At 33.1% G+C, this 17,251-nt stretch overlaps 1 protein-coding gene across 2 annotated transcripts in view; it reads right to left on the bottom strand.

Moving 5' to 3' along the window:
• Positions 1 to 17,251, bottom strand: part of LOC106879676 (protein madd-4) — a 250,318-nt gene that overhangs the window by 12,646 nt on the left and 220,421 nt on the right. For both annotated transcript variants that reach the window (XM_014929350.2, XM_014929351.2), the window contains 3 exons: positions 14,586 to 15,407; positions 12,949 to 13,131; positions 11,768 to 11,915 (listed from right to left, as the gene is read on the bottom strand). In XM_014929350.2, coding sequence (XP_014784836.1) covers positions 11,768 to 11,915; positions 12,949 to 13,131; positions 14,586 to 15,407 — 1,153 coding nt within the window. The remainder of the gene's footprint in view (positions 1 to 11,767; positions 11,916 to 12,948; positions 13,132 to 14,585; positions 15,408 to 17,251) is intronic.

Genomic DNA, 17,251 nt, shown 5'->3' with positions numbered 1-17,251 from the left:
ATATATATGGATGCGCGTACAATAACCTAAGATAATATATGCGATTTATTATGAATTCATATTATATACACACCTATTCTTTCATTCTTTTCCTCATCTTTAGATGTAAGCAATGCATTTACTCTCACTTTCGCTCTCTTTCTCTCTCTCTCGCACGCACACACACACACACACACACACACACTACACACACACACACACACACACTACACACACACACACACTACACACACACACACTACACACACACACACAATTCTATTCTTCATACAGTACACCACATTGTCGAAAAAGGTTCGACAATACAGCCATACTTCAATATTCAACACTGTATTTTAACTGACTAAAACAACAACAGTAATATTCTTTGCAGAGAATGATTCAAACCATGAGTGCTGAACAATGCCTACACCATTAAACCACTGCATACAGTATTCCAGGAAATTTTCCTTTTATATCCTCAGATATCAATGATGGAATGATGGCCACCAAGGAGAAAAGATAATTATGATGAATCAGAAAGTTGACAGTTTAAATAAAATCGAAATTATTTTGTCGACAATTATTTTTCATTCTGAAGGTCTTTTGTGCACAATTTCTGGCAAACTTCGTAACAATTCGAGAGACATTCTAATGGCATGTTTAGATAATATTCTCTCATCACCTGTAAAATTATTCGAAAAGCAATGTTTTGATTTACTGCATAAAAATATACTTTCGCTAAGCATTTTTTTCGAATAAATAGAAGTTTGCTGACCACAAACCCAAATACTGGACTTTGATTAACTTTATTCTGCTACTTGTTCCAGTCATTTGACTGCGGTCATGCTGGAATACCGTCTTAAAGGGTTTTAATCGAAGAAATCGATCTCAAGAATTTATTCTTTGTAACCCTAGTAATTATCCTATCAGTCTCTTTTGGCGAACTGCTAGTTTACGGGTACATAATACAACACCAGAATCGGTTGTCAAGCGATGACGGGAGACAAACACAGACACTCACTGATGTATATATAAATATATATATATATATATATAGATATATATATATGAAAGGCTTCTTTCAGTTTCCGTCTACCAAATCCTCTCGCAAGGCTCTGATCGGCCCGAGGCTCTAGAAGACACTTGCCAAATGTGCCCTGCAGTGGAACTCAATCCGAAACCACGTGGTTGGGAAGCAAGCTTCTCACCACACAGCCACGCCTGCGCCTATGATGTATGGTCGTTATATCTATGCCTATAGCTTTGCAGCTCAAGTTTCATAAAATTCATCACAAAATGACAAAAGAGCTTTTATCTTCATGAGGCGATATAAAACGTTGACTTCCTTTTTTGTGAGCCAGTAAGTCTAATCCAACGCTATTGAACTACTTAAAGAGGCCATCTCTTATTGCCGTACATTATTATTATATGTAAAAAGGAATACAAGATCTAATATGTATGATCAATACATAATTCTTAAGATTCTTCCGAACAGTATGCATATGTGTGTGTGGGTGTGTGTACGCGAGTGTGTTTTCAGAATGCTTCATGAAAGTGAAGAGGCCACATAAGTTCCACCCGATTAGCAGAGACACAATACCACCCTGTATTTATATTCAAAGTAGTCAATTGCAACTAACAAAGTAATTACTACTGTTTAACTCGATTCACCCCATTAGAAAATATGTGCTAGTTCGTTGAGTAAAATTAACATTATCTAGAAACGTTTTTTTCATGCATATTTCAGTTCCTATGTTATTTACTGTATATAGATTATGTGTCTTATACTATTCAGCAGGAAGTGTAATTTTCTTCTGTTTAATTCGTATTCCAAGTTCATTTTCAAAGCTAGACACATATTCTGGGTCTCATTTTTTTTTTCATTTAATGAAACTTTTCTATTTTTCTTCGATAGCAGCTTACCATTCACGACTCATCTATTTTTTTTATCGCTTTTCTATATTATGTTACCTATTCGTCGCATTGTCCAAAAAGGGTTTTTTATTATTAAACTGTTACTGGCGTCTGATAGTGCAATTGTTATTCGCCTTTTTTACAGTTATTGGAAATGGTAACACCAATAATATAGCCAAAACTAGTGCTTATAACAACATACTAATTAGAAGCACGGATGTTACTATTAAATGGTATACTCTATGTAAAAACAACAGCATGTCACAGTTGCTTCATTTCGCTAAAACTTTTACTCCGAGTAAAGTTTTCGACAATCTTGCGTTTTTGCGTGATTTGCTTGGCAAAATACCACAGCTCTCATAAACACGACTAGTCTTTCAATCTGATAAAAAGTGAGTCAATAGAGTTACTAAGAGCAATGAAAACCAAGGCTTTCTTTCGCATAAGACAAGAAAATGTCATTGCAATTATTGGAAACAGTAAGACCGTGATAGTTCAGGTTTTCTTTAGCAAGGAAACAAGAAAATGTCATAGGGAATCCAATGAATCATAGAAATCCCACAAATGGGTGTTAGCTATAATTAAATCACTCGAACCAAACACTATACATTCAAAATATACGAACATCCACTAACATTACTACATAAAATAAGTGTGTGTGTATACACCCCACCCCATATATATATGTGTGTGTATGTGTGTGTGTGCGTGTGTGTGTGTGTGTAAGAAGAATGCAACAGAAAGTAACTGAGAGAAAACTTAAGTCACAACCGCTTTCACACCAACAAATATAATATCGGTGTGAGATAAACAAGAGAATAAAAGAAATGGTCTCTACGTTTACTTCTCTCTCTCTCTCTCTCTCTCTCTCTCTCTCTCTCTCTCTCTCTCTCTTCCTCTCCCACCCACACATAAACACATTCGATATTTATATTCATCAGAAATAAAACACATATACACAGATTATTCTTCTCTTGATGATTATCTATAAAATCAGAATTTAATATATTTGAATCATATTTGTATGTATGATATACTACTGAATACTCAGTAATTTCACACAGTTTATTTGCCCCTTTACTCACATTCGAAGAATATTTTCTCTCTCTCTCTTCCCTCGCTACTTTGCTTTACTTGATTCACACAAAGAAGTAGAAAACCAAATTTTCTTCTTCTTACTGTTGCTTTCTCTGATCGCAGGCGAAGGAAAAGGCATTTCAGTATCAAAGATTTTCCTTATATATATCACTTCTAACACACAAGCACGGTCCGAAATTCGGAGGAGGGTATTAATTGATTATATCGCCCCCAATGCTTTATTTTATCAAGTTCATGGGGATGAAAAGCAAATGTAATTTGCGCGGGGTTTGAACTCAGAACGAAAATGGTCGTAACTATATTACTACAAGGTAATTCCTTCGATGCTCTGCCAATCCATTCATTATGCCAATCCATTCATTATGCCAATCCATTCATTATGCCAATGACTGCTGTTTATCACGTAAAATGACAACTGTTACATTCTGAGTAATATCATCAGTTTCCCGATTTTTGCTTTCGTACTTCCAAAGTAAATTTAAATGAGTACCCACCAGGTACTGGGCTTGGTACAATTAGCTTTGTTTCTGCCATCGAATTTATTGCTTCATGCTTGACATAGAACCGATTATTATATTCTTATAAGAATGGTGGATGGTTTGAGTAATTAAAATGGCAGCGTGATATGTTTAGGTCTCTTGAGTTGGTAAAACATAGAACCGACCAAACACTAATATCGATTTTAAATCGAGCATTCTCGCATGCCTGTGTAAGAAATTATTTTCTTCGCAGTGTTAGTTTAGTGTTTAAACCACTCTTTCTCTTTTCACTCTTTCTTTCTCCCAAGAACATGGGTCCGAGGTGGTAGATTTCTCTCTTTTCTCAAGTTACAAAACAACATATTCTGTTATTTGAATTAAATATTTTACATTTTGCTAATGCCTGATATTAGTTTCCCAGCATTACAATGTTTTACTATACAATAGCATAACTTATTACAGTGGTGAAATGACAGACATTTATGAAAGAGGATCTAAGCAACCCAAATGAACCTCAGTATATTACAGGCACTGGTTTTATCCACTTCAGTAGGCTAAAAGTTACATTTGATCCAATTGTGATTTGCAATCAGAACGAAAATGGATCTAATTATGGACTGATATCAATCGTTCTTATAATAATCATTTCTTACGTGGGCACAATTCCAAAACATTTTGGGAGAAAAATGCAGTCCATATAATCGTCTCCAGTATTTGACTCTTATCGAAGAAACAGAGATTATATTTCTGCTTACCATATTTTGATTGATTAATGGCGGTTAAAATTGACAAAGTTGGAGGAGATAATCTCGGCAAAAGAGCACAGAGTCAAGATGTGCAGGCCGAGTGGAGATAAAAGAGTCTGAAAGCTGTATTTTTCTGATGCTCGTTTCGAAAGATTTATGATTGCAGAGGCATACCTCCTCATGACAATTTAACATCTTCTCTGTGTTGACAAGCAATATTCTCTTCGTTTGTGCACGAGTAGGTTTTGCTGTGAGATATTTTAAAATTATCTCGATAATGAAATAGTTATACTGTAACAAATCTATTGCATAAAATGTCAATATTCTATTTGAAAATAATATTTTGACATTTTACTAAAACTTTTCTACTAGGTGAGTTAAGAGGATGTCGTTTAACAGTTTAGGAGTCGGCTGTTTATGTTCTCTCATCGAATCTGTGTCAAACGTCACTTCACCTAACTCACAGTAACCTTATTCACTTGGTTTTACATAAGAAGCGAAGGTGTTGAATGGCTAATGAACGTATCTTTAACATAGAGTACTGAATTCATAAAAGGATATGCTTGACCGGGAAACCAGTCGAGTATGATCAAACTAAATAAAGAGTTTCTGTTACTGTAATACATCTTACAACATAATTCAGTACTAAATTACTATATTTTGTTTTTATTATCGAATCTTGCCAATTTTTTTAAGTGGTGATTCCTATTCTTTTCACTTTTCAAAAATCACTTTCAAGTAGCATGCAGAATATGTATTCTTTCTTTTCCTACCTCAAAGGTAACTTAACTACATCCCATTGATATGCATGATATTTTTTCCTTTCGGTAAACAAACGCATTTATATGAATAATTATAGCCGAACAATAATTGACGCCACAAGATGAGAGAAATACGTTTTGAGATCTTGAACCCGATATGTGACATGTAACATTTAGCGTAACAAATACAGACAGCAAAAGCTTGGAAAGAAAATTAAAATTAACATAAATATTTATAATAAACGGTAAACATAATGAAGTGGCTTTAACATAAACGGAAAACAATAATCATTCACACAATCTCTGATCCTCTCAGACATACTAACATATGACAGTATACACATGTATACACATGCACATATATTTGTTTGTAAAAATATACGACCCTATATAAAGGTGATTGATTTGATAAAACGACATAGTCTGGAATGAAAAAATTAGTTTAAACCTAGATGCATCCCAAATTTTCCATCGAGTAGCTCCGTTCGCTTGCATGTATGCCGAAATTTTAGCAATTCTTGATCTTATCCAGTATAATTTGATGTGTTATACTTGGAATTTAAGCAAAATATATATGAGATCAAATCGCCAAAATATAACAATATATGATATAAAGAAATCTTATACATGCATACACGCACGCAGCTCCTGATGTTTAAGCATCACAAGTACCTGGTTAAGTATGTGATATCGGTAATGTTTATACTATAAAAACGCCTTCTATTGCATAATCTGTATTTATTCTACTTGTGAAGCACCATTGCAAATCAGCAAATAAATTTAACTGTATTTGTATATAATTCAGACTAGAGATTTCGATTTCGTCGTGGCAGTGATTCAAGTGTGCAATATTGATAAGCTACAACTACAGCGAAATATGTATTTGCTGCTCTCGTGTTTGCTTCTAAATCTATTTAGTTTCATCCATCTTCGAGGTATATTGTTTGTTTTAACACGATACGTCTTTAAAGGCGATTTTCCCCGGACGATAAAGTACTTCATGGCATTTAAACACTTCACACATATTAAGTATGTGGTATCGGTAATACTTGAATTAAGAAAATTTACTATCTATCTATCTATCTATCTAAGTATCTCCGGGTAAACCTAATCTGTTTCCTCTTTTACATTATGACATTTCTGTGATACACGATCCCTATTGATCAGCTTCCTTTTTTTTTCTTTTTATTATTTCCCTGATCCCTTTTGATCGAAAGTCTACCTGCCCTTTTTTTTCCTTCCTTCCCAAAAAGAAAAGCTCTACTTTGTATTTTGTCCCCTCTGTGTTCAGCCCTGTGTGACTAATAAAGAAACATATCTATCTATCTATCTATCTATCTATCTATCTATCTATCTATCTATCTATCTATCTATCTATCTATCTATCTATCTATCTGTCTGTCTGTTTATATATATATATATATATATATATATACGCATGTGATTGCATTCATATGAAGTTAAGTAGTGCTCAGGTTGACTTAAACATATTGGTTGCTCTTTATTTTTGATGTTATATTTTGAAATTAAATTTGAATTGGTTCTTGTTATCTAATTGCTCTTAGATCATAGTAATGTCCATCACACAATATTTTTGTTTTACAATCTGTAGCGTTCGGTATAATACACATGTTTATTAGATACATATTTTATTAGAGGCAAACTCTAAAGCTGTTGTGTGTACATCTGTATATCGTACACCTACATTATAATACTGTATTGCTGTATTCAAAAGCATTTCTGGAAAACATCTATTTTCTTTTACCCTATGCAATGAATATGTTTCATGTTGGGATGTTTGAAGGTGTTTCTTTGTAATTTCAGTACATTGATTTCAATTACGCTGCCTAAAAGTTTCTGTTACGCCTAGAGTTTGTCAAAACTTATCCTGTATCTTTGAGCATTTGGCCGTAAACTCCTTATAAAATAGATCCAAAATAATTCAGCTATAAAAATTGCACCGTAGCATTCTTCTTTTGTCAAATAAAGGAGGTCACGATTGGAGAATAGTGTAGCTGTATGGTCTACTGCCTGGCCAATCAGACGTCGAGTTGCTCCTCCCGCTGTACTACTCATTAATATATTTGAATTGGGTTAAGGGGGCTGTATGCTCTGTTTGTACAAGGAATGTAGTGCATCTTATTTGCACTCACGATACCTTTTATGAATTGTATTGGTTTAGTATGGCGTCAACGAGTAAATATCCTCGTGCAAAACCTCTCTGATAGCTTTTATTATGTATGAGGGAATGTACAACTTTTTTAACAATAGAGAAACATAAATACAGTATTGAAAATTAAATACATCTACATATACTAGTTTGGCTATTCTATAGGAGATTAAGAAAAGTGTTAGACACCTAATGTTTTGTACACACAGGAGCAAAATGTTAACAGTTTCAATGAAATCAAACTGAAAGCCAGCCATTTACTGTTCCCACGATATGGTGTGAGTCTAAGGCTCCATAGCACGTTTCCTATACCTGTGAAGCAAAAATAGCAAATTTTTGATAGAAAAATAAAACTAAAGTCATATTCCCAGAATTGTTTAACACAATTGAAATATGCGCTACTTGATAAAACAGACACACTACATATTTTATCGTTAATTGCCTTACACGAGGATTCTTTTCAAAAATCTAGAAGTGATTGTAATGTCGAATCTAACAATCAATAGTTCTAGTTATCAGTTGCTCCCCAAACTTTTAACAAACTTGGCAGGGATTTAAAATTGACAAAAAAGTTTCATGGTTCCATGCTTGAGCAGTTCTATAAGTTCTTCATCGTCATTTGAAGTTTTCTATCTTTTGTTTTATTTAATAGAAAATGATTGTATATGTAAGATTTGTGCTGCTGGATTTCTCTCAAAATACAATTTTTCTTTATACATTGCCATCCCATGAAATTCTGGTTCAATAATTAACGATCACAACGAGAACTTCCATTAAACATTCTCTGATATAGATAGTATATATCAAGGTAACTTAAACCCAGACATAGTGAGTCTTCATTGTTGATTATATTATGAGGCTGTTCTGAATCTCATAAAACTCAGAATAACGCAAGCAAATCTTAAAGTAATTAGCCATTTGCATCAATTGGTAAGAAATTTACTAGTAAATATATCTAGCTTCCGTCTTAAGATGCTATAAAGAAAGGACATCTCTGTTTAAAGCTATTTGTTCATAGCTATCACTAATGTTTGAAATGGAGGTTTTTAGAGGTAAATAGGAAGAAAGGTTATTGTTTTGTAAAATCTCGTGTTATAATGAAATTTGGATTTCAGACGTGAATTGAGCATAGCGTTATTTATACCTAACTATGGACGCTTGCTTATACACATATACATTTTTATAATTTAATAAACTTTTGTTGTTATCAATAATGTAATTTACCTCTCATATTTTATATAATTATATTTCCTACAATAGGAGACGTTTGCTAAATTTATTGAATGTCAATTTAATATGTTCTAAATTTGAGTTTTAGTTTTAGCTCTAATTTTTCGAAAAATTCGGAAGTGCAATAAGTTCGATAAATTTTTAATAATTACCATTCGCCAATTATTCTTTACAATCAATGTTCATCAATGAATATTAAATTTAAAATTAATCATATATATATATAAGGATGATGCAAACGTTATTATACGTATATAAATATATATTCTATGTACACATAAATGTATATGAATTTTTATGTTGCTAAAACTTTTGCGACGACTAGTTTCGAATGAAGTAATTTTCATGAAATAATGAATATAATTAAAATAATAACGTTTCCTAGACTAGCTTCGTTGGTGTGTACTCATAGCAATTTGGTGTCTACTTTTTTAGACCTGACTAGATTTTGTTTTTCTGCTATTATTATCATTATTATCTGCAATTGACCATATAATTTCTGAAGTTCTCTATCTAATGATTTGATCGAATGAGATAGCTTAAGAAAACATACATCTTAATAATGAAATTACTAATTTTAGCTTGCCGAACGTTTATATATTTAGAAACAAGTTTTACAACAGTGATTACGCATTCATATTCGCATAAAATTCATATTCGCATACATTCGTATTTGCATACAACAATTGGTGTCTTATATATTACACACACACACACACACACACACACACACATACACACACACACACACACACACACACACACACACACACACACACACACACACGCACACACACACACACGCACGCACACACACATATGTATACATTCATATATTCATATATTACAACATGGAAACATAGTTAGATGCGGTGAGTATTAGTGTTAATTTTCGGACAACGTTTCATGATTAGACTGACCATCAATGCAATTGGCTCTATGCCAAGGGTAACCACGAAGACGTCATGTGACCAGCTGTACAAACATGAATATAACATAGGACCAGGATGTGGGTTATATTAAACCGGAACGAACATCGCAAAGCATGAGTCACAGAAATGTACAAATATTTGCAACAGAACATAGAACAGACAAAGGGAAGATATCTGAGGAACAGAAACAAAATTTAAAAAAAAGATGAAACAGGAAATTGACCAATACATAACAGTACAAGCAAGCGGAAGAGACGACTTACTGCACTAGCTATGACAGCACAGCTAAATGTCAAGAAAGAAAATCGGGTTTCTGTTTCTACCATGAAGTCGTTCCAAACATTCTGAGCAGTGGAACGAAAACCTGTATTATTGGCTGAAAATAAAGACAAGAGTGCTCCAATGGACGACATTATAGTCAGCATAGTTAACTCGAATGTAATCAATTCAACGGAATTGTTGTCTAATCGTTTGACATTAAGGTCATAGGGTTATGTGTGTTATATATAAATGCGTATATAGTCATATGTGTATGTATTAGTGTGCATGCGTGTGTGTATTTGCCTGTGTGCCTGTGAGTGTGAGCGTGTGTATGTGTGTGTGTGTATGTGTGCATCTCTGTGTGTTCGTGTATATATACAATACTCATTAAGATTGAATTATTTTAATATGAGACAGGTGGGAAAATTTGCTCGAGTATTTCTGGTACAATCTGTAAAAAAATCCTGAATATTATTTTTTATATACATACATTAATTATTGACAGGTTTTTTTTTTTCGTTCTAAAGATTAGTACTACATAACAGTGCGTTGCGTATACTATAGCTTAGCAGTTTTAACCATGAAGAACAGCCTATAACATTTAAATAAATTTTACAGAAGTATTTGCTTCTCGAATGACAAAAAGCTTCAGAAGCGTAGAAAGAGTGGTTTCGTGATGGAGACAAGATTTTATAAACAGTTAGGTAATGATAAATCTCGACGATCTCTGTAGTAAAAGAAATTGTTATCGATCAATTGTATGGTTTTCTTTTGAATGCGTTTTAGAATGCCAGTAATCGATATAGATACGCTAACCTAGATATTTCTATTTGTAAAGGTGTATTCTGAGAACAAGTTAAAAGTTATTCAGAATTATCTTGTTCGGCAGCTCTAAAAACAAAGATAAGACTTGATAGTGAAGAACTTTGAAAAATACTGTTTTTGCTTAGAAGCTTATTATTATTAAAAGTAAACCATTCAATAGTATTTAGAATGCTAGTTTCGAGGTGAAGCAAAATGTCATGAAATATCAATTAAAGTTATATCGTAATATGCCCTTCATGTTTGAAATCTATTTAAGATATTGGCTGAAAGCAAAATAATCTATGAAAAATGTTTCAATCAACCCATATTTTAATCATTTATTATGGTTTCAATGATAAGTAATTTCTTCATAGCAATCATTTATAAAATAATTAAATGAAAGATACTGGGCAGTTCCCTTCGTTGTGATCCTTCAACGAAGTATGAATATAATGCACTATGGCTGTAACAGGTATTAATGAATGTGTCACATTTATATTCATGCTCTTTCCATATACGTAATCGAAGAACGAACAAAATCTGATTCGAACTTTTTCTTAAAATATCTAAGATATGTTTTCTGGACTACAACTGCATTCCGTGTGTGATTTTTCAATGTTAGTGTTTAAAGATTTAAGTCGTTGCCCCGCATGAAAATACAAGAGAAAAAATTTACTTGCGAAAATACAGATGATGTCATTTATTCCTATAAAGGATTATCAACTGCAAATATTAGATAATTAAATTAGAGTAAGTCAGTACGATTCTTTCTACTGTAGGGACAAGACCTGAAAGTTTGGGTAGGGGCTAGTCAATTAAATCGATCCCCAGTGGTCAACTGGTACTTATTTTATTGACCCTGAAAAGATGAAAGACGAAGTCGAACTTGACGAAACTTGAACTCAGAAAGTAAAGTCGGAAGAAATGCCACAAAGCATTTTGTCCGGCGTCCCAGCTCATCGAAACCTACAAACACACATACGTACTACATAAGCTACATAGACTATGCTACAACGTAACATTATTTGACCTAAAGTAAATGTTATCAGATGCAGACCTCTACCTCTAAAATATTGTTTCCAAATAGTAGAATGTAAATTTGACTTCGTTGAAATATCTAAAACAATTACGTTAACAGCTGGAAGCAGGTATATCTAAAACTAAAACTAAAAGAAAAGAGAGCTCATATAATACTTGAATTTCAACATTAATCATATATATTCACCAAATCCACAATGAGACATTTATTCATATAATCAACATTGAAATCATACTGATTGATTTTTAAAATTCAAATAGAAACACTTTCTGACAGTTATCTCAATAGGTTTACAGCACTGGCCGTGTGTATAAAGTAAAGAATTGAAGTGTGAATATATATTGTACTTACCATTAATACAAGAGCTGCTTTCGCAAGCAACCCGAGCATGAGGCCTCTGCTTCCTCTTGCAGTTAATTCCAGCAGGTTTCTTTGAGTGTTTCCATATACACGACAAGATTCTATATTTGTATCTGGTTGGACCGCAGTATGGTCGACACTAAAGTTATGTGAAATAAAATCATAAACACAATATTATAAATATCATTATAGATATACATGCTATATATACACCATACATACTATATAAGTTTTATTATATATACTATATACACACTATATCTACTATTAAAAATATTATCATATGTACTATATATATATATCCTTGTTTCTTTCTGTGTTCCTTTCTGTGGAAGAGCGTAGGCTCGAAACGTTAAAGACTTTTTCAATTCCCGAGCGTTATACTAATACACGTGTTTGTTTTCTACACCACCTGTCTTCGTCTGTTGTTTTTTTTTGTGAATTCTCCCTATATATATATATATATATATATATATATATATATATATGTAACATTTAGACATTACATATACCATATATACGCTATATATACCGTATATATATAAACTAAACATACGATATACGTACCATTCATTTCATTTCATTTCAAAGTTTCAGCTCAGAGCTGCGGCCATGCTGATGCTATATGTACACTATATATCATATATGTTATCATATTTCACTTATTAAGCGTTTGAGGTGGCTGAATCGTTAGCAGGCCGGGCAAAATGCTTGTGCCTACATTAGAATGGATTATGAACTAACTTCGCATTAAAATTGCGCCTGTGTCAAGATTAATTTCATAACGAATTAATTTAATTCATGGAAATGTAAAAAATTTTTCTATTATAGACACGGTATTTTCTTTTCTGTCAATTCGTATATAGGAAACTAATTTAGTTTTGTGTCAAAATAAGAGAAAACAATATCTCAACAAGATACATGCATACATACATAGTCACACACATACATACATACATATACCAGTCAAAACAGATATATATAACTGACGTTTATAAAAGGCATGCCAATTTCATATTATTTAACAATACATAACTAAATTGTTTCAACATATGCTGAGTTACCGGACCAAAATACCAGGATCCAGGATGTGAATTACTTATTGAGATGCTTTATGTTACTGATATGCAAAATTAAGATTAAAAAGGAAACACAATCTCTAGTTTTCTTACCCCAGTCCATTTTGAAGTACGCCACAAGGAAATGCATTTATTATTTCCACAAATACGACGATGTTCTGGAACCAGTTCACCATGACAAGCTGATGGTTTAGTAATAGAGCCATTGGAAAATATACAGTCAACTTGGCGTGTTATCATAGAAATTCCATCCCGAATACAGTGTTGCGCTGTGCACTGAAATGGTGTAAAAATTAAATTTAGCATAAATGTCATGGCTATAAAATCGAATTTAATACATGAGTATATACGCGTGCGCGTGTGTGTGTAAATCCGGCCAGGAACATTTTTAGTTTAAATCATCTAATCTGTGAACGCTGAGATGAAATATTTCTTGAAGAATATTTTCTTAACGGCTTTCGTAGAATACAAACATCTAATAGTTGCATCGGTTTCTCGATTCGTTTTATATCATAATTCTGAGAAAGTAAAATACACAGCCAAAAAGTAAACCAGCCTAAAAAATATGTAGCTACTACCTACCTAGCGCTATGCGCGGGTTCAATTATATCGAGTAGGGCTAATCCCTACTCAATCGATCTTAGTATGTTTCAGATACCGATTCCGCCGAGTTCTGATGACTGAAAGGCAAACCGAATTCAAACCAAGAGCAATTTTTTTTTCATGGAGAGATTTTATGTTACGCATATGAGTATTACCCATTGAAGACTTAAATTCTGATAGCCAAGGTAAAGTGAATTGCTTACAGTTAGAATTCACAAGTAAATCCTACCCGATCTGAGCTGTTTGGATTGAAGGTTATTAATGAATTTTTGTTTACCAATATATTTATTGACTTCAGTTATATATTAATGAATATGGTTTAATATACACAGCAGCTTGTCTTTAAAATCTTCACAAATGAAAGATATTCAAAGACGGCGTGGATGAGGTAGCGAGTCTTCATAAATGCAATACAATGATTGCGAATAAGTGTAATGTGAGACAAATGTTTCTGAGTTGCCACCATGGTAGAAATCTTTACAACCGAAATATCAGTGTTGGGGTTGAAGTTTGCCTAGATGCTTTTATTCTTTTGTTTAAGAGGAAGAAATTGTTACTATGTTCTTTTCAAGCTCAACCAGATGGGAAGAAATCGGTGTAGTGAACATTCTTCTTGAAAACCCACAGCTGTTGAATAAACAGGAACGAGGAAATTCCAAACAGCCAATGTTCTGGGGTGGTTGAATTAGCTTAGAGATTAGCACAGGTAATTGGATGGTACCGGACACGATATCACTGGCCGGAAAAGGCAAAACGAATAAGTTGGGAATGCTTGAGTGGAGCTGACATGAGACCAACTAACTTCGAGAAGCAGAAGCCACTGTAGTTACGATGGAAAGACCGAGCGAACGAGAATTACGTCAATGGGCCAGAAGTTTGATTTGTTTTGCTGTTACGGTTTACTGAGGCATGAAACTGCTGTTGTACCATGTGTTTTTCATGGCAAAAATGAATTTAATGAACTTAGACAATGAACTAAAATACTGAAAAGTAATTGTGATTCGTTTGTGAATCAGAACAGGAGACAATGCATATTTGTAATTTCACACAAGAAAAACTGAAACAAAGAAAAGAAGGATTGACATAGCAATTAATAAGATGAAAAATGTGTTTAAAAATTTACTCACATTTGTCCATTTATCAATTCTCCATGTTGGACATTGATGCATTTCTACACATTTTTGAACCGTTCCAGGTTTCTGTAAACCAGCTCTCAAACATTCCGAATCTGGGTACAACTTTAAATAACTATCAGTTTTTATTGCACAGTCCACCTCTCTCATCTGTGTACCAGAGCCACATGAAACGGTACAAGGAGACCATTTTTTGGTCAAAAACTGAACTTTTTTGCGCCGAGTTCCACTCGCATCAGCTATGATTCCAGGAGACATTTTGTAATTTTTCTTCACATTGGTCTGTAAATCGTCATCGGCGGAGTTAAAAGCTGAAGCGATTTTTTGAGCTTTCTTCAACGTCTGGAACTGAATTGAAGAGTTGGCTTGTAGAGAACCTGCAAAACATGTGTAAATTCCTGCATCTCTTTCTGCTATCGCATAACGAATTTTCAAAGCTCCTTTCATAGATTTACGTACACGACCATATAATGGTAAAATATAGTCGTTCTTTTTCCAGTTAACTATATGTGGTGGGAAGTTTTTTACTGGACATCTTATTGTAACTCGCGTCTTTGGAATAATGATAGCGTTCGATCCGACTCTTACGTTTATAGATGGAACTTGCTTTAATTGAATAAAGGTAAGATTTTCTGAGCGAATTAAGGGAATATATTTAGCATCAACTTTGCACGCCTTCGTATAACAAGGTTTTGTAGTTTCTGGTTTGTTCGATCTACACATATGTTCCTTTATAGGTAAATGACGACCATCTGACAATTTAGTTGTGCATACCACACTTCGTTTCATTTGTCCTGGACCGCAACTTGCAGAACACTAAGAATTGAAAAATGAGAAAGAAAAAGATATATTAAATTACCTATAAATTGCAAAAACAAGAAAAATACATTTAAAGCTATACATATACAATAAATAAATGTTTTCATTTCGTCACATTTAAAAGAAATGCATTTATCCATACTTATTCAAATCAATTCAATGTAGGCTATATATTTATAAAAAAAACTATTATACTACATATCTAAGTAGTTGAGTTTTAAATATGAATAAAATATTTAAAAGATTTTTTGAAAGATTATGGATTCAAATCTCATATTGAATTACTCGTCTACAATATTTCCAATTGTTAAATAAGGTGGCGAACAATGTAAGCAATGCTAAAGTCTCTGTAAGCCGAGTTTGTAGTATCGTCGCGACCTTTGCTTTAGGACTGTATCTTATAATTACACCTTTGATGTCCGTAGGAAATGCATTACTAGCACAAATTCCTATTTCACTTTTTAAAAAACTTTTTGCCTCATTGGAAGAAATAACTATTCAAAAAATGCATGGGGCACTGTAGTACAGAGGTAAATTTCTTAGTTCAATTTTCTTCAGAAAAGAATATGCTTGAACTCAAAGTATACTTTTCCCTACAACATTTAAGGGTGTTCAAATTTATCAAGAAATTCTTGCTAATAACAAACTGTTGCAAGTATCTTTATACAAAACACTGAAGGAGTCTCAATGTGGTCTACAGATATGCTAAAAATAGTAACTGAATATCACTCAAATTACAGTGTACCTTTACCATTACCTTTACTCTCTTGAAAAACGGAAGGAAACAGAATAATGTAGCCCTGTATAACACAGGTAAAGCGAATGCAATGATCTTTATATTAGTGCTTCTTTAATCTGGAAGCTAGTATTTCACCCGAATTGTCCAGTATGCTCCAGAATAAACTAAGTTCTCTGAGTTTCATATAGCAATGAGAAAAACTCATTGTATGTGTGTGTGTGTGTTCACACAGTCTTAAAATGACATGGCATTATCAAAAGATGTAGCAACTTAGCAACGTATTTATTGAAGTAAATACTATACTAATCGTACATAATTATTAAAGTTACCATTTATAATTACTTTATGATAAATATCTTGTATCAAATGGTAAACAACTGTCAAATGATGACGATGATTACGACAACGATAATGTTCATGATGACCGTTCTTCCTAACAAAAGATTGTTCTGTTGTTATGCTATAGAGGGAATAGATTTTGATTTCAGTAAAAGTGAATCGAAAATTATCGTTTTATATTTGAACGAACCTGAAGACTAATTTGCTATGTGGACTCTAAATAAATAACAATGTTTAACAATCTTACAATGGCAGGCTTCATTAAGATTTTCTGAACAGTAAATGGTAGATATGGTAATACTTAAAGAATTTGTTACTTGTTTTCCTTTTCTGTGATAGAATGGATAAAAGCCTTTTAGAACCTGATCATATTTCTAACTCCTTCACAACTCCAAAATTCCTCAAAGATCGACAGCATTCCTTCTCTAGTCATTAAGTGACTTAAATATGTATATTTATGAGAAGAAATAGATCGTGAAAGAGGAATATAATCACATCCTGTCCTACTTTCATTAATGACTGGAAACTTATTATACTTTCTGCTTACGAAATATATTTGTGAAGTTTACGGCTGCTCACAAATGTTCTTAATAGATTTTATTTCATAATATAGCACACTGATGGCAAAAAAAAAAAAGCTTGGCTAAACAAGCTGTCGACTAATCTGGTGAATCATGTGAGGCATATACAGTTGAATAATGGAAACGATGTAGCATAATCTTGTGGAGCAGCATATCGTGTATATATATATATATATATATAT

The sequence above is a fragment of the Octopus bimaculoides genome, chromosome 2 (genome assembly GCF_001194135.2).
Source record: "Octopus bimaculoides isolate UCB-OBI-ISO-001 chromosome 2, ASM119413v2, whole genome shotgun sequence".
NCBI lineage: Eukaryota > Metazoa > Mollusca > Cephalopoda > Octopoda > Octopodidae > Octopus > Octopus bimaculoides.
Note: the sequence above shows the minus strand (reverse complement) of the source record. Positions and strands in the feature narration are given on the sequence as shown.